The sequence below is a fragment of the Pongo abelii genome, chromosome 6, assembly GCF_028885655.2.
Source record: "Pongo abelii isolate AG06213 chromosome 6, NHGRI_mPonAbe1-v2.0_pri, whole genome shotgun sequence".
In the NCBI taxonomy this organism is placed as follows: domain Eukaryota; kingdom Metazoa; phylum Chordata; class Mammalia; order Primates; family Hominidae; genus Pongo; species Pongo abelii.
In genome coordinates, this window is record NC_071991.2 from 54,029,770 (window position 1) to 54,048,082 (window position 18,313).

An 18,313-nucleotide genomic window follows, 5' to 3' on the forward strand; every position below is an offset into this window, starting at 1 on the left:
TGGGGGACAGCAGGCAGTATGCTGGGACCTAGGAGGGCACACAATGGGGAGGACATAAGAGAAAGACCTGGAGTTGAGGCATCTCCACTCCAGAGGAAAATAGGGAAAGAGACTCAAGCAATTTCCAGAAAAAGAAACCCAAAAGGCAAGCGGGTACAGCAAGAGATGTTTACACCCATTAGATATCAGGGAGATGCAAATTAGGACAACAGTGCCATGGCACTTTACACCCATATGGCTGGTGAACATTACAAAGCTGGGTAATGCCAAGTGTTGGTGGGGCTGTGGGACTTAGGGACCTCAAGAGCTGCTGGTGGGAGTGCAGAACTGAAGCATGCAATCTGGCACCTCCGAGTCACATCAACAGGAGGCATAACAGATGCCCAGCACTGCTCCTCCTGGGTGTGAGTCCCGGACAGAGGCTCACTCTCACAGATCCTGGAGGGGACCAGGATGTGCATGTTCACTAGAGTGCAGGGGAGACAGGACAGGACAGTAACACGTGGGCAATGACTCTACACAGCACCACATACAGCCAAAATGACGGACCAGAGTTATGCAGGGAAACACGGGAGCATCTCTCTCTTTTTTTTTTTCCTTTTTTTTTTTTAAGACAGAGTTTCGCTCTTGTCACCCAGGCTAGAATGCAGGGGCGTGATCTCAGCTCACTGCAGCCTCCGTCTCCTGGGTTCAAGCAATTCTCCTGCCTCAGCCTACCAAGTAGCTGGGACTACAGGCACCCACCACCACACCCAGCTAATTTTTTGCATTTTTAGTAGAGACAGGGTTTAGCTATGTTGGCCAGGCTGGTCTCGAACTCCTGACCTCAGGTGATCTGCCCTCCTCAGCCTCCCAAAGTGCTGGGATTACAGGCATGAGCCACGGCGCCCACCCTTGGGAGCATCTCTTAAAAGCACAGTGCTGAGGGGGAAACGTTAGAAGCAGGATGAGGCATATGACCAACAGCATTTATGTAAATTAAAGTACAGACACACAAAACACCATGTATTTTGCAAGACACACAGAAACACAAGTATTCACATTAAGCATGCTCACTTGTTTGCCTGTGAGAGGAGGCGAATGGGAGTGATGAAGACAAAAGAGAGTACATTTTAAGAATAAATAAAACAAGAGGCCCCTTGCACAGATAAATAATCATAATGTAGCATGAACTGAGGAATGATGAACGCAACTCAGCACCAGACGCCCAAATAAAGAACGCAGGTGCGCTCCCCTTTAGAGGCCCATTTACTCACTCAAACATGCGTCTATTCATTTACAGGTTTATTGGCTCCTCTGAGCCTTGGGCTAGAGCCCCAGGCCCCAGGAAGAGGAACGGATGAGAGCAGACACAGAGGGACCACAGAATTCAGAGGCAGACATACAGGGACTTCAAAAGAGAGTCAGATGCAGAGACAGGGAGGAAGGGCTGCACCTGCCCCGGGCTGGGTAACAGCTGGGGTGGGGATGTGGCCCCGTTGCTCCTCCAGAGCATGGCAGACCCATGGTAGCTGCCCAAGTTCAAGGGTGGACTCCAGTGGCGTGATGAGGCAGCCTAGCACATAGATGTCAGCACCTTTGCCGCCGAGCGGGAAGGCGTGGTCCACTTAGCACGGGTCCTCCAGGCTGGGAGAAGCTCAGGGTCATGGCCATGCCACTTCCGTGAGATCTCAGTCCTCACCTCCAGGGACAAGGAAAAGGACATTAGGAAGGTCCCCCTGTGGCTTTGCTACTCAACCCCAATGAGACTAAGGTGCAGGGAGAGGCCGGGTAAGAGAAACAGAGACATGAGGCAGGAAAAGCTATGCTTGGCCACTGCTAAGTACTACTTCTGGAGGATACTACTTTTTCCTTCCTGTGAGTATTTCTCACCATTCTTTTAGCTCCTTTCTCTGCCTTTTAGCCCTGCCTTTGTCTGAGCCCAGCTAAAGACATTTATAGGTGCTTTCTTGAGTTCCTGGCCAAATAACCACCCTGTTCTCTCTTAATCACTTAGACCACTCCTTGCTTTGGGGCTCAATTTTGTGAGCTCAACTCTGGCCACTGGAAATATGTCCAGAGGACATGACCTGAAGGGAGAGAGGATTCAGAACTCTGTCTGAGGGGTTGCAGTTGAGGAAACCGAAAGTAACTAAAAGAAAAGTAGCCTGGGGTGAGATGGAAGGGTGGGATTGGGGGGGTGGGGGTGCTGTCTGTATCTTCGCATCTCCGAGGGGCTTTCAGGGGCATAGGGTGCTGAGAGAATGTGCCTCATGCAGTAGAGCCGAACTGGGGTTGTGGTGAAAGATAAAAGGAATCTGATATCTATTCAATATAAAGATGATCTTTCCACAGCTGCCTGACAACAGAAAGAGCTATTGGGAGGTAGTAAGCTCCCTGTCACCAGAGGTATGTAACCACCTGGTCTCCAACACTGCTTCCCGAGACAGCTCCCTTCACAACTCTCTGTGGAAACACTTTTTCCACACCCCACCAGCCTCAGCCTGGGATGCTTCTTGCCCCTCCCAGGACCCCCAGGGCCCATGGTCTGCTACACCCAGACACCAGATAAGGCTGCATGGGACTTAGAGAGGTCAGGTGAGGAATAAAGAGAGGGAGACGGGAAGGAGCAGTAAGGGACAGAGGTGGCAAATGAGATGGGAGCAACACTCCACAGCGAAGGGGACAGGGCATCTGCAGCCAACTCTCACAGAATGCAGAGCCCATGGCAAATCCATGGCCAGCAGAGGGAATGCATGGCCCTGCAGGTGCACAAAGGTGGAACTTGGGAGTCTGGGGCATTGAGATCAATTCTCCCCCGCCTCTCTCCCCAGAGCAGGACTGTCCTAAGGGGGAAATTCTGTGTCTCCTGGGTGGAATTCACTTTGCGTCCGTCTCTGCCATGTCCCCACGTTTCCACATGTGCAGCAGCAGCATCTGTTCTGTCTTTTCATGTCTATCTCCCCTTCTGTCCACTCTCTTTGTGTGTCTGTTTCCTTTAGGTGCTCTCTCTGTTTCTCGGGCTCCGGATCTTCCTCTTTGTCTCTGATTATTTTCCTAGTTCCCTGTATGTCTATCTCTGACTTTCTTGGTTCCTCTATCTGTTCTCTCTGATTGTCTCTCCCTCAGCTGGCGTACCCCCTCCCCAATTCTCCTTTTTGTTCAATTTTAGGAACACAGAATTGAGGGATTCCTTCTGACTCCCTACCCTAATCTCTCTCCTGATCCCTGAAAGGCCTCCTCCACCTCCTGAAGAGTAGCTAGTAGAACTTGGCTTAGCTCAGAGGAAGGATAGATAAGAGATGTTTACAGGAAACATTCCGGTTCAGCTTGATCCAGAAGCTCAGGACAGACTACCACAAAATCTCACAGGAATCAAGGTGTGGCCTGAGCTGGGGTTTACAGGGCCTGAGTGGGAGAGAGGAGGCGGGGCCTTAGGTCTGGTGGGAGGGGGACTCCATGAGGGATAGCCTTAAAAGTCACACACCTCTTGGTTGAGGAAGCAGTAGAGGATGGCAACGATGAAGCCCTGTGGGGCCAAAGAAGAAAGACCCCATCAGAACGCTTTGGCCTGGCCTGAAGGTGTCCACAGTCTTTCTGCTACCTTTTCCCTACTCATCCCCAGGCTATGGCTTGGGCCAGGTTTGATTGAAAGGGGAATTTAGATGCATTCATTACTTACTATGTGCCAGGCATATTGTCATAGAATTGTCATAGCAAGCCTGCCAGGGCTGTACTGTTGGCCCCATTTCTCTGACTTTATTTCTGCATCCTTTGTGAATGAGCACAACACTTGGCACATAATAGGGGATCAGTAAGGGTTGAATAGATTGGATGGATGGAAGGATGGATGGAAGGATGGATGGATGGATGGATGGATGGATGGACAGGTGAGTGGGTGGGTGGATGGATGTATGGATGGGTGGGTGGGTGGATGAATGGGTGGGTGGATGGGTGGTGGGTAGGTGGTTAGGTGAGTGGATAGATGGATGGATGGATGGATGGATGGGTTGGTGGGTGGGTAGATGGATGGATGTATGGATGGATGGATGCTTGGATGGATGTATGGATGGATGGATGGATTGATGGACGGATGGAAGAATGCATGGGTAGTTGAATACATAGATAGATGGGTGGCTGGAAGATGGACAGACAGATATTTGAATAGATAGATGAAAAAGAATAGCCCTCACCCTGTCATGAACTCAGCCAAGGCCCATGGGCAACAGCACCTCCCTCCAGCACCCCCAATGGAAAGAAAGAGTGCCTGCGGGAGCCCTCACCTGGAAGGAACCCAGTCCCAGCTCCAGGGGGAGGCGGATGCCCAGGCCAGCATTGTCTGGCAGGAAGTTGAAGATGATGTAGTGAATTCCAAAGAGTGGGATCAGGAAAAGTGTCGACTTGGAGAGACGCCTGCAGGAAAGACAAATCCTAGGCTCCCAAGGCTGGGATTAGAAACTGTCATGTGCACTTCATCTCCTCTCACTTCCTACCACCTCCCTATATCCACTCTGTGGACCAGCCACCTTGGGAAACACCACCTCCCCACAATCACCCTGGGCTTTTTAATTCTGGGCACTGGATCCTGCTGATTCCCCTGCCAACTCTTCTTGTCCCAGTTTATCCCAAAGTCTATGCATCTTTCAAAGTGTGGGTCAAAACCACTTCCTTCAGTAAGTCTTCCTTGACCACACCACCCTTCACCTAGAAAGGGTCCCTCTCCCCAGGCTCCCACAGAAATTGATCCCAGCACTCATTGTTCTATTTGGCATGGGAACGGACTGTTTGGGGTCCTCATCCTTCCAATATTGTGATCCCCTAGAAGGAAGGGGCCAGGTCTATTCTGTCTCTGGGAACATAGGGAAGAGTATGAGGCTGAGGTCATGAATGCCTGTTGGATGAGACAGAACCACCACATTGAATCCCCCTCCAGTTACCCTTTCCCCGTGTCCCCAGACACAAACACACAGTACCAATACTGAGACTGGGTATGGAGGCTGCCCTGAGTTGGCTCCAGTTTCCTCACCAGGATGCGGATAATATTGAGAAAAAGCCCAAAGTTCACCTGGAAATAGAGGCATAGGAAGGTGGAAGACAAGGGTCAGGGGGTAGCCTTGGGTGGCTGGGGTGAGCCCCAGCCCATTTGGGGACTAGAAAATTAAAATCCTTGAGACATGAGAATGTGCAGGTGAATGAATGCACAGATCATTGCTCCAGAACTTGTAGCCTGGAGCTGGGGGAGTCCCACATTTGAGCATTGGACAGAGAAGGACCCAGGATTCCTGTCCCTCTTCAGTCCTGGGATCAAGGGGGGGCGATCAGGCCTTGCCACCTGCCTCCAGCCATCTCCCAGGCTCTTCTCTAGCACAAAGCAGATGTCCCTCACTTTGCACAGTTGCTAAGTTGCAAAACATTTGTACATTTACCAAAGCCATGCAAAGCAGTCTTCGCTGCCTTTGTGTTGTGTGTGAGAGCAGAGGGAGGAGAGGGGTTTAGCTGCAGACTCCATTTACTGCCCCCACCCGGCACCCCCGGTCTCTCACTGCAGTGGTAAATGATCTGCAACCAGCACATTAGGCTCATCAAAATTGAGCTGGAACAGCCTGCATGCTGATGGAGACCACCACCCCTCTAGTTTTACCAATGTGATACTGAGGCCCAGGGAGGGCCTCACAGAGAATCCGTGGCAGAGCAAGGCTGGAGCCCAGTTTTCAAGACACCCAGCCTGGAGTTGCATTTCCTGCTGTGTACAGCCCATCAGTAGTTCCAGGGAAGTTGACTGAATAAAGCAAAGGACACTGGCCCAGGGACTGACCCCGACCGAGAGGACAATGGGCCCTTTGATAATCCACCAGTAGGGGGAGCTGTCGTCCAGGTCCCAGCACCTGGGGAGAGAGGCAAGAAGGCCGTTGTTGGAAAGTTCCCTTCGCTGTGGTGAGGTAGGCACCTCCCTCCTCTCTCAGGCATTCATGCCTTCTGGTCTCACCCACCTCCCCTCCAGCCTTTTCTCCTGTCTCAGCCAGTTAGGGTCTCACCCAAAGGGGCACCTCAATCCAGGCTGGGCTCACCCTTTCTATCCACCTAGATGGACAAACGTTTCTGAACTCTGTTCAATGCCTCTTTGCTGGCCCCAACACGTCCCTTTCTCCAGGAGGCCCCCTGGCAGCTCCCTCACCCCACCTTACCCCTGCCCCACAGCCCTGGGAATCTGAGCTCCACTCTCCTGCCTGGCTCGTGCCCCTTATGTGCTACTCACAGACTGTTCTCCCATCCCCCATCCTAGCCAGGCAGTCCCTCCTCCTCCTCTTCCCAGCCTGGAGAACAGCCCATGGCCTGAATGTCCACTCCACACCCCATGTAGGACCAGCAGGTATGACAAGGTGGCTGCTCCGACTCACGCGATGTCCTCGAAGGCCAGCTTGCAGCCCACCCACATGCCAGTGAAGAGCATGGGCAGCCCTACAGGAGTACAGGGGAGACACAAGCGAGGGGGTCTGCATCCTTGACTCTGAGATCTGGCACCACCTCCCACCACCACCATCACCCACATAGGGCACTGCAAAGGCAGGGCCAGGCAGTACCCCAGAGCCAGGGCCCTGGTCCCACCCTCCAACACTTGCTGCCGGATTGTGGCCTGTCGCTCTCCTTCTCTGGGCCTCAGAGTGAGGTGGAGGGGCCTTTATGTAAACTCCCTGGGCCTTCCCAGCCCTTTACCTCCCCATGGTTCCCAACCCGCCTTCAGTGCTCACCCCAGCCAGCGAGAACCAGCCACCAGAAGGCTCTCCTTGAGCTGGGGGAGGTGGAGGCCAGGAGGCAGGTCAGGTAGACGGCTTCTGCCAACAGCCAGCTGAAGTTGGTCATGGTGGCGAAATGGGAGGTGGCCACGGAGACCTTGCATAGAACCTGTGGGCCGGGACCTGGTTGCTTCAGAGCTGGGACACCCACTAGAGCCCCACCCCAGTCTCCTCTACCCCACTCAGATACAGAATCTCCAGGACCCTCCACCTTAGGCTGGGACCTCCAGCTCCTTGGGCCACCCAAGAGGGGATGTGGTGACATACAGTGAGGGTTAAGAGCACAGATTTGGGATCTAGACAGCCTGGCTTCTAATTTACTATTTCCTGTGCAAATCTCCTCACACCTTAGCTTTTCATCTGTAAAAGGAAAAACCTCCAACACCTAGCTCAAGTCCTTCTCCTAAGGATTAAATGGAAACTGCCTAAGACTTGCTTCTATTTTCATTTACCCCCATCCTTCCTGAGCTGAAGTCAATCCCTAGAGCTGTGACTTATTCAGCCACAGTTCTGCCTTGCAGAAAACACACACAGGCACCCGTGCATTCACTCACTCACTGCATGACTTGATCACCTGCTGGCGGGGGAGCAGGACCACCTCTGAGTTCAGTTGGCCCAGGTTTGATCCCAGCCCCACCCGTGTGCCACTGGGTGACCTTGCCAACTGCCTCTCCTCTACAAAATGGGATTAAAGTGATGCTTTCTTCTTCAAGCTGTTTTAAAAATTCAAGAGATAATGCCAGCTGACTCTTGAACAACAAAGGTGTGAATTGCTGAAGTCCATTTACACATAGATTTTCTTCCATCTCTGTCACCCCTAAGACAGCACCATCAACTTCTCTTCCTCCTCCCCCTCCGCCTACTCAACATAAAGACGATGAGGATGAGGACCTTCATGATGATCCACTTCCATTTAAAAACAGTCAATTTATTTTCTCTATGATTTTCTTAAAATTTTTTCTCTAGCTTACTTTATTGTAAGAATACAGTATATAACACATGTAACAGACAAATATGTGTTAATCGGTCATTTATGTTATTGGTAAGGCTTCAGGTCAACAGTAGGCAATCAGTAGTTAAGTTTGGGGGAGACAAAAGTTATACTTGAATTTTCAACTGAAAGGGGGGTCAACACCACTAAACCCACGTTGTTCAAGGGACAACTACGTATGTAAAGCACTTAGTGCAATGCCTGGCACAAAATAAGTGCTCAGTATGAAGTATAATTAATTCTTTCATCAGTTAATTGAGGTCATGTGTTAGTTTGCTCGCTGATTTCGCTGTTCATTTCCAGCACTCTTGTAGAGGATCTAGCAGGTGCTGGGTCTCCACATTCTGCTCCACTTTCCTTTAATTTCAGTTGCCTCTTATTGTCTCCACCCCACCTCTCCCATGGTGCCCTCCCAGTTTCTTGGACACGGCCCAGGTCCTCCTGTCTTTGAGAGTTTGTTCACCCTGGTCCGTCCTCTTGAAATGTTCTCCTTCCCCATCTCCCTGTCATTGCTGCCAACACAGATCCAGGGTCCCCTCCTCCCTGAAGCCCCCTCTCGTTCTCTTCTAGCTCTCAGCTTCCTCCGCTTGGGAGTCCCCTAATCTGTGTGCATTCTGTCCCATGGGCTCTTCCTGAAGGAGGGACCCAGCTCCTCCCAGCCCCTTGCATACACACCCCCAGCACAGACCAATGAGTGCTCGGGGAGGGATGAAAGGAAAGGAAAAGGCTGTGCATAGTGAAACGTGGTCTAGGTTGGACTACAGAATGCGGAGTAGAGCATGCAATATGGGAAATGACACGGATCGACACCACAGTCCAGAAAAGGCGTGAGGACTTAGGGCGTGACATGGGAGAGGAGCATTTTCCTGTTCTGTAATTGGCCATGCGGGAGCCCCAGGGTCAGCCCACAGGGCAGGGAAGCCTGGGGCAGGCACATCTGGGTCTGTAATCCCACCTCCTCTCTCCCCCACCTGCCCAGCCCCTTCACCCATGGCCATTACAGTGGAGAAGCTGCAGTGGTCAGTGTCATCACTGTGGAAAAGGGCGGCATCCTTCAGGAACACAGCTCCCGCCTTTAGGATAAAAGTGGCGAACAGCTGGGTGTGGACGTAGTTCCGGGGACAGTGGAGCCTCCTGGGGGTAATGGGAGAAATGAGGAACAAGAAGCAAGCGGGGAGAGGGGATTCTGGTGTGCTGCAACTGGGCTGAACAAGGCAGGAGGTGAATCGAATCAAATTGGATGCAATCAAACTGAATTCAATTGAGCTGAACTTGAGGCTTCAGTTTAACCCTTGCAGGATAGCTGAGCAACCATTCCTGTGCTCAGGGTAAGTGTGGAAACAGAGGAATATCTGGTCCCTGCCTTGAAGGTGCTCACAGTCTCAGGGAACAGAGGCAGAAACGGCAGGTACTGCCCATGGGAGCCCCCTGGCTGATCAGAGACACTCATCCCCATGAGACCAAGAACACCACAGGCCAGATGCAGTGATCAGACTTTGAAGGCTGGAGGAGGGGGTGGGGTCTTAAAAGGGACAATGGTCAGAGAGTTGTAACAGTCAAGAGGGGCTCCGGGCAGGAGGCAGAGGACTGTCAGATGCAGATAGGAGCTGGGCTTTCTCAGATATAAACACACTGAGAACAATGAGGAATTCCAAGCAAATAGAATGAGCGCCACATGAGCAAAGGGGCAGAGGTAGGAGTGAGTTCTGGTGTTTGAAGAGATGGGTCTACATGGTGGGGAAAAGGGAAGGGAAAGTTAGATATGGGTATGGTGCCTAGATCTGGGAAGTTCATGGCTATGCAGCAAGGAAGCAGACTTGGCCCTCTGGGAAATAGGGAGCCAAGGAAGGTTCTTGAGCTGGTGATGAGGATGACAAACCTGAGAGCAACCAGGATGGTGATGGCCACGAAGAGGGCTACAATAGATATGCTATGGCCCATGGTGTAGATAATCTTCACCGTGGAGAAGTAAGATTCCTGGGAAGGGCAGAGACAGAAGAAAGTCTCAGCATCTGGGCCTTTGGAGGAAAGAGAGGCTTGACAATCAAGCAGGTGAAGCCTTTGCCATTCCACCCCAACACTCCCCATCTGGAGGCAGAGGCGTCCGCAGGTACCATGGAAAGCTCCCCCTATGCACTGGAGCTTTAGTTTACAGCCTGCCTTCCACCTGACCTGCGGGTGAGGGAGGGGCAGTGGCGAGGAGTGGAGATGGTTAACACTCATGATGCTCTGGGGGTGAGGAGAGGCAGCCGCAGAAACTACATGTCCCTGGGGAATGACAAAAGCCCAAGAGGAAATCAGCTTGTTTATTGACATCCAGCTTGCTCACCGGCTTGGGAACACAATGTCCCCAAATAAAGGAGATAGCCAGGGACACCTGGGGACAGCCACAGGCAGGCAGGCAAAAGGTTTCCATGGCCAAGTGTTTGGATCAGTCAGAGTCTAGCCTGGCCCTGAAGATAGAGGGTGCAGGCAAGGGAAGGGATCAGGGGCCTGGGCACTGGCCCCAATCCCAGCTCTCCTGTGGGGTCCAGGCAATCACTTCCTGTCCCTGACTCAGTCTTTCCATCTGAAAAATGGTTACAGTCATGCTTTACCTTTCAGAGATCAAGGGGACAGAGAAATGGGATGATGGGTGTGGGAGTGCCTTGCAAAGGCCCTGCTGGATGCACAAGTGTGGGGTGTGCTGGCTGGTGTTAGGAGCTCTCTGCAATCACTCTGGGCTTGAGTTTCCCTCACTTGCCCGCACCACAACCATGCACACTGCTCCACCGACTGAGGGCCAGAGAAGGAAAGGAGCTTCCCAGGGCTGCCAGGAGCCTTGTTTCCTCTGGAACCACTTTAAGCTCCCTGCCCTGGAGGCCTGGACACAGAACCAAGACAGCAACTGGCAGATCTCCCACCTGCCCTCTGCCCTGCTTTTGCCTCCAAGTAACTTGGCCCGTGGGTCACCCTTGAGTAACTTAGCAAAAGACCCCCTCTCCTCCAGACACTTCACTGCTCTCTGCTGGAAAACTGCTGTAAGTAGTATTCCAACCTGCAGGCTAGGGAATGGCGGCCCCTCCAGTTGTGCACCCACCCATACAAATGTCCATGGCAGTCCTTCCTGCAAGATGTCAGGAGACTCTTACCTCCTCAGCCAGCAGCTCCAGAGGCACAGGGCAGGCCACAGGGTAAGGTGGAAAGGGCTCAGACCAGCCAGTGATAGTACAATCCCGTTTCACAGCCCCTGGGAGGCAAGCAAGACTCTCTAGCCACAACTCCTTCCCTCTCCCCAGGAGGGAGCTGGGGGTGCCGTGGACCATGGAGTGACCCTAACAGGGTTTGCACGCACAGTTCCTCTGAGCAACAGAGAGGGCGGCTCCAGAGGCCTGGGGCCGAGGTCTAGCCTGCCCAGGGACACACTATGGGGCCTTCCATCTCTGGCTTCAAAGGCGCCATCTCTTCACAGAGAGGATTATTCCCCTGCAGGGTGAGGAGTCGTGAGCTGGGCTGCCAGCATCCTAAGGGCAGTAGGGGAAAAAGAGGCCCTCACTGTCCAGGCACCCAGGCCAGGAAGGTGAAGCAGAGCAGCAGAGTGCCTCACCCTCTCCATCCTGGGCAGTTGGTGGTGTCTTGGCAGTCAGGCAGGCCTGCCCTCCTCCACCCTTGCAGCCAGCCTCCTGCTAACACCTGGAGGGCATCCAGGTCCAGCACTTACAGGTTCTGCACTCTAATACTTTCCTGCGCAGTTAATGCTCTTCTCCCCAGTTCACAGCTCAGGAAGCAGAGGTCAGGATTGACTGACTGGCCCGAGTTCACCCCAGAAGAGGGGAAGTTGGTATACAAACCCAGGTCGGCCTGCCCCCAAATCCAGTGATTTGTCTGCCAGATTCTGCCACTTCCAGATGAAAGCACCTCCCTTTCCCACTGCCACACCCAGGACCCCTCACCTGACTCTGAGCTGAAGTGAGAGAAGAAATCCGGGCAGGGGAGGGTGACCCACTCGCCAGAGCCTGCCGTCGGCCAGCACAGCAGCCCATCCCAGGTCCTAGGGCAGCCTGGATAGAGAGCCGGGAGCAGCGGAGACTCAGTCCAGGTGCAGGGCTGCCCCAATAATCCAAGGGGTGAGGCTGGAGGATATAAAGGAATCAGAGAAGCCGCCACCTGCCTCCCAGGCCCCATACCCAGGGTGGTGTTGGGCATCTCCTCTGCTGCTTGTAGACAGGCACTCTCATCCTCTCTCAGCTGGGTGATGAAGTCACATTCTGGGTGCATGTGGCCCAATACCTGCTGGAAACAGTGAACAGGATGAGCCAAGCCAGTTGGGTGCCTTTCTGGGCTCTGTGGTCCACATGACCTGAGAACAGAGAAAAGGCCTGATTCATTTCTGTGCCCTAATCCTAGGCAAAGACCTGCTCACAGCAGTTTCAGGTGTGTTTGGTGGATGTTCAGATGGAAGGAAGGAAGGAAGGAAGGAAGGAAGGAAAGAAGGAAGGAAGGAAAGAAAGAAAGAACAGAAGGTCTAATCCTCTCTTGTGCAGTTAATGCTCTTGTTCTTTCCAGTTCACAGATCAGGAAGCAGAGGTTAGGGTTGACTGACTTGCTCGAGGTCACCCCGGAAGAGGGGAAGTTGGTATACAAACTTAGGTCTGCCTAGGTTTGGATGGATGTTTCTCCATTCTGTCTCATGGAAGTAAGTTCTGAGACACATTAGACGATGTGCTTCTGAAGATCTCACAGGGATGGCTAACTCCATCCTCATCAGGGCCTTTCCTCCTTCCCTGTGTCACTCTCCTTGCTCTCCACTCCTGCTCCCTGGAAGCAATTCTGCATAAAACTACCTTGGTAGACAGAATAATGGCCCCCAAAGATGTCCACATCTTCATCCGTGAAACCTGTCAATATGTTACCTTATATGGCAGAAGGACTTTGCAGATGTGATTGAGTTCAGGATCTTGAGATGCGAAGCTCATCCTTAATTATCTGAGTAGGCCCGATGTAATCGCAAGGCTCCTTATAGGGTGGGCAGTAGGAAAAGAGTCAGAATCAGAGGAGGTGGCATGAGGATGTGTGCCGTGGGAACTGAGATTTAAAGATGCTACACTGCTGGTCTGAAGATGGAGAAAGGGCATGAACTCAAGGAAAAGGCAAGGAAATGGATTATTCTCTACGGTCTCCAGGAGGAATGCAGCTCTGCCAATACTTTGGATTTACCCCACTGGAAACCATTTTAAATTTCTGAACTTTGTCTCAGTCTCTGCTTTTAGGTGTGCACACAGGCAGGAACACATGAGCAAATGGGTAGCTTAGTAAGTGAGAGAGAAGATGGATGAATGAATGAGCACATGGATGAGTGAGCACATGAAAGAGGTGAAGGCTGCATAAAAAAGGAAGGAGGGAAGAAAGGCAGGAAGGCAGGAAGGCAGAAAGGAAGGAAGGAAGGCTGGTGGAATGGATGAGTATACAGACAGACAAATATATGGCTGCGGAGGTGGATGGATGGGTTTGGACAGATGGATGGATGGACAGATGACTGGCTGCATGGATGGGTGCATGGTGGATGAGTGAGAGAGCTGTGTAAGGATGGATGCGTGGCTTCATGGATGTGTAGATGAAAGGATCATAGCCTTGATGGCTGAGCAAACCTGAAAGATTATAGTTTTAGGAGCCTCCCAGATCTTGTGCTACACAGTGCCCATGAGAAATGATCTCTGGAAGCTGGAAACAAGTTGGGGTTTTTTTTGGGAATCTTCTAGTAGTACTTCTGAAAGTGTGCCTCAAGAACCAGCTAGAGATCCACTGGGATGGAAGCAGGAATATGCAGAGATCTAGGGTGGATCCAGCACTTTGCATTTTAACAAGTTCTCCAGGGAATTGGGAGTGAACAGCAGGAATTTCTAGCACTTCTCCCTCCCACCACCCCAAACTGGAGGCAAACTAAAACTGATCGCCCAGCAGGCCAGAGCCCAAACAGATACATATAAGGGAAGCCAAGTTTACAAAACATACTTGCTGCACTGTGAACTGGGTATACAGCATATACACTTTTGTATAAAACACACATCCAAGTCAACCAGTGTAGATGTCTGTTCCCCTAGGCTTTCACAGGAGAGGAGGGGCTGGGGAAGGGAGAAGGGCTGGATCCTAATAGACCCTGGGCAAACTGTGATCAGAAGCAGGACACGGGCTGGGCGCAGTGGCTCATGCCTGTAATCCCAGCACTTTGGGAGGCCAAGGTGGCGGATCACCTGACGTCAGGAGTTAGACACCAGCCTGACCAACGTGGCAAAACACCATTTCTACACAAATACAAAAATTAGCCGGGTGTGGTGACACGCTTCTGTAATCTCAGCTACTCAGGAGGCTGAGGCAGGAGAATCACTTGAACCCAGGAGGCAGATGTTACAGTGAGCTGAGATTGTGCCACTGCACTCCAGCCTGGGCGATAAAGTGAGACTCCGTCTCAGAAAAACAAAAAAACAAAAAGAAGCAAGACAGGTACCATGGGAGGGAGTGTCCCTCTCACAGGGATTGGGGAGGTGGCATTTGAGCAGGACCTGGGGACAAAGGAGCATTTTTTAGAGCCAGACACACACAGTGGGGAGAAGAGCGTCTGGAACAGAAAGAACAGCATGTGCAAGGACAAGGGAAGTGGGAAAAGGTGTATTTGGGAAGTATCAGCTCAGGACTAATGTTTCTCTCCCCATGGCCCACCACCCCCACCACCCTCAATGTCTAGCAGGATCCGTGTCAGCAAATGTTTAATTAACAGCTAGTGTTCTTTGGGAGAAATGCAGGCACAGCAAATAGTGTAGCAGATGTAAGACCAGGGCTGGGGTCAGAGAGTAGAGACTTTGACCACCAGAGTGGGGACAATAGATGGTGGGTGACCACATGGAGAGACCCGAGAGCTCTGCCACAGATTTGTGGGCTAGGAGAAAATCTGGAGAGCCAGCCCAGTAAGGAGGGTCACCCCCACCAGTGCTACCCTGGCAGGAGAAGTCACTCCTGTCCCACCCTGCTGACCCCATGGCTCCATGGCTTGGACACAGCTCTGCCATCTCCTGCTTGGCTCTGCAAGGCCCCAGGGTGCAGATGTCACCCACTACCCAGGCTCCAGGTCTCATTTTGGTGGGTGCCCCAGACTCAGCTCTTGGCTTCCTCCCGAGGACTCAGTAACCTCAGGCCCGTCTCAGGGCAGAGCCCCGTTGCATCTCCCCCACATCTCCCAACAGACTGAGTGCACAAAGCGGGGAAGGAAGAGCAGGAGGGCAGACGGGCCTGTATGGGACTTTCTCACACCATCAGCCTGACATTGACCCTGGGCTGTTGGAAGGGCTGTGGCCTCTGCCTATCCTTCTGCCTACTGCACAGTCTGGCAAGCCCCAACTCTGCCTGGGAAACTTTTCAGGGCCAATCTGGGGAAGCCACTGAGGGCAAAGGATGCCAGGTGAGCAGCCTCATGCCAAAAGGATGGACAGACAGTGCCCACACCTCTAAGAGAAGGAGGGAAATTCAGAGAAGCCCCACTAATGACTCAGGGTGTGTGGTCACAGGGTCAGATGTAAGGAGAGATTCTAGGGAGGGAAGTGGTGGGAGTGGAAGGATAGATCATTCTAAGATTTATCCAAATGCTCCTGCTGAATTAGGACTGGTGAAACACATCCTGGGGCTCCCAGTCACCCCCACACACATCCTGGACCCCACCCACCCATGAGGGGAGGCTCCATCGCCCTGGACCCCCAGGCCTTGCATCTGTGCCTGCTGCTCTTCCTGGTGTCTGCAGGGGTTGGAGCCCACACTGGCAAACAGTGATTGAGTTCTAGCTTTGGTACTAGCACCATCTGCTGAATGGCCACCACCAGGTCTTGGGTACCCCTGCTAAAAATAAAGCTTTTGCTGTAGAGCGCACACAGATGGCAGCCAGGGGGCAGTCGAAGTTTTCTGTGTTGCACCCCTATGCCCAGCCCTTGACAAATCAGATTCCACTCAATGCACAACGACCTGGGCCAGCGGATATTTTCTCTTTTAACAAAAGAGATAAAAGCAAGGCTCAGGAAGGCTGAGGAACTTGCAGGTCACACGGCTAGTTTCATGGGTCCAGGATTTAAGCCCAAAGCCTGTGCACTTAGGAGCAGGTGCAGCACAGTGCTTGGGAGGGGCAGCACCCTCCAATAAGGCAGGGGAGGAAGAATGCTTCAGGCCCCCACCATCCCAGAACCTTGTGACTCCCAGCCTGGTCCCTGCTGTCACTTGCAGTAACCTCCTGGAAAGTTACTGGGAAACCGCAGCACATTCAGAAAGGGACCTCTCTCCTCATGCCCCGTACTCCAACGCTCTAGCCCATGGAGTACTATTTGGCTGCCAAAAGCCTCTTCAGCCCTCGGCATTGTGAGAGGATGATGGATCCCCTAATTGCTGGAGCAGAAGCAGCTGGTCTCCACCAACTCCTTAGGTTCCACTCCTTCCCTGACCACACCCTCTTAGAAGGAAACCACCAAATTGGAGAGTGGCTCAGGGAGTCACGGGGCTAAGGAGGGGTCCAGAAATCTTACCACGGGAGCGTGTGGAAGCATCACAGGTGCACAGCTGAGAGAAAGAGCAGACTACGGGGACTAAGAGGGGGGCATGACTTTGCCTCCCCAATTCTGAGGCACTGTCTTGGGGCAGACAGAGTCTCTGTGGCCCCCGGAGGGCACAGCCCGGCCCTGGGGGAAACAACAAGAAGGTGAGCTCAGCTCAGCCCCTGGAAGGACGTGTTAATAGCGCTACCCAGAGTCACTACAGACTGCCGGGCAGAGGGAGATGAGGGACGGAGCCCCGGTGTCAGGGGCTTTCCAAGCCACAGCCTGCCACCTGCTCATAGGGAGGGACTCTAGAGCGGGAGAAGGGCAGTAGGGTCTCCGCCAGGCTCCAGCTGGCCCTGTGGCTCCCAAATCTGGAGCCCAGTGGGAGAGGCAGGAGGGTCTCAGCTGGCTACTCACGGTCGGTAACGGGCTCAACACCCAGAAGACGTGGGCCCCCCACATCCGGCGGTCCATGATGAGCCCAGCAGCGGCTCCCTCCGCCAGCCTCAGTAAGCCTTGGCTATCTTCCTTCCCCTGCTCTCCCCTGACACAGCCGCTTCCACCGCACCCTCTGCTTCCCCTTCTCAGGTGGCTGTTTGCATAGGCAGGAGCTAGCCAAGGGACACAGACCGCTGAATATTCACCAGGATTACAGGACACCTGCTCAGCTCAGCGCTGACCCTGAGGTGGGACTCCGTTTCCAGCAGGCAGGGGCTGAGCCCCCACCCTCACCACCTTCTACTCTAGCTATAAGTCTGCTTGTGTGTCTGTCCTGATAGCAAGGGCCCAGAGAGGTGACAGCCGCAGGTTACTTGGTCAATATTCTCTACCACTTTCTTCTCTAAGCCCAGGTCTCTGGTGGCCGTCATTGGAGTGACCCCTCAGATTGATGGGATCTTAGAGAATAGGAAGAGGACCTGGGCCTGCCCTTGGGAAGCTCCCAGGTTATTTGATGCGTGCTCCTAGCCTCATCCACAGGGCTGGAGAGTGAGGTCAGAGCTGTGTGGAACTGGTGGGGAAGGGGAAGGGTATGGTATTAGTGGAGATGGAGGGTTGGAATGGTCTTAGGAAAGGAAGTGTGACCTGTAAGCACTGGCATGGGCTGGCCAGGAATGTGTCATTTCATCAAGACCTGGGTCCTTTACTGGGCAAGGACTCTGGCCTGGATGGTGAGCTGAAGCTGCAAGCATCAAGGCTCTGGACTTTACATGGGGGCTTATCAAAATCTCTCCAAAACTCTCACGGCAAAAGGGGAAAATGAGGTTGGTTGGAAGCCTTGTGAAGGATTCATGGGTCGAGCCATCTTGAATAGGGAGAGGACAACTCTCATCGGTAGCAGAAATGAGAAGACTTACACAGCCAAACTATATTGAACATTCATTGCCTGGTCGCTTTTATTATAGTTTTAGACTTTAAAATGCAGGGTCTCCATTGGCCAGGCTAAAGACAGTATTCTAAATGCCCCTGGATCTTGCACAGCATTTTGAAATGTCAAAGATGTCACCTCTGAAAGACCTGAATATCCCAGTAGCCGACAGGTCCTGATGTTTGTGTGCACGTCTCCACTCACAGAAGCTGCTGGGCTGCGTGCTAGAACACCAGACATGTTTACAGACAGATCACATCATGAATGTTGAAGGCTCCTCGCCCCCGCTACATCTGGATTTAGGGCTTATTTTGACATCAGCAGGGGTTTATTTTTCCATTTTTCTTCATTGTCAACAAAATGCTGAAAAAAAATATTTTGAAAAGAAAACATGAACCACCCCAAGCTCCAAAACCCTCCTACACTGTGCAAGTGTTTTCATGAGCTTAACTGTGAAAAGGGTGCAAGCAGCGTGCCACACAGAGCTCTGCACACTTTTACACTTTTAGGGGAGAGCAGAGCTCCTCTCTTGGCAGGCTGAGAGCTCACAGGTTGGAAAAGCAGAGTGCTGAAAAGGTATAACTTGAAGGGAAAGCTAGAACCTTCTGTTCCTCAGCTACAAAGAAGCAACAGC

The 18,313-nt window shown here is 52.5% G+C and overlaps 1 protein-coding gene across 1 annotated transcript; it reads right to left on the reverse strand.

Annotated features, from left to right (window-relative positions):
• Nucleotides 1–1,271: 1,271 nt before the first annotated feature.
• On the reverse strand, nucleotides 1,272–16,903 carry GHRHR (growth hormone releasing hormone receptor). The gene is made up of 13 exons (XM_024250058.2): nucleotides 16,731–16,903; nucleotides 11,931–12,033; nucleotides 11,697–11,804; nucleotides 10,896–10,993; nucleotides 9,644–9,741; nucleotides 8,766–8,898; nucleotides 6,729–6,882; nucleotides 6,378–6,438; nucleotides 5,795–5,864; nucleotides 4,953–5,044; nucleotides 4,263–4,392; nucleotides 3,467–3,508; nucleotides 1,272–1,681 (listed from the first exon to the last, which is right to left on the reverse strand). The coding sequence occupies exons 1-13, from the start codon at nucleotides 16,785–16,787 to the stop codon at nucleotides 1,556–1,558; spliced, it is 1,272 nt and encodes a 423-aa protein (XP_024105826.1). The 5' UTR covers nucleotides 16,788–16,903; the 3' UTR covers nucleotides 1,272–1,555.
• Between the last annotated feature and the right edge of the window lie 1,410 nt (nucleotides 16,904–18,313).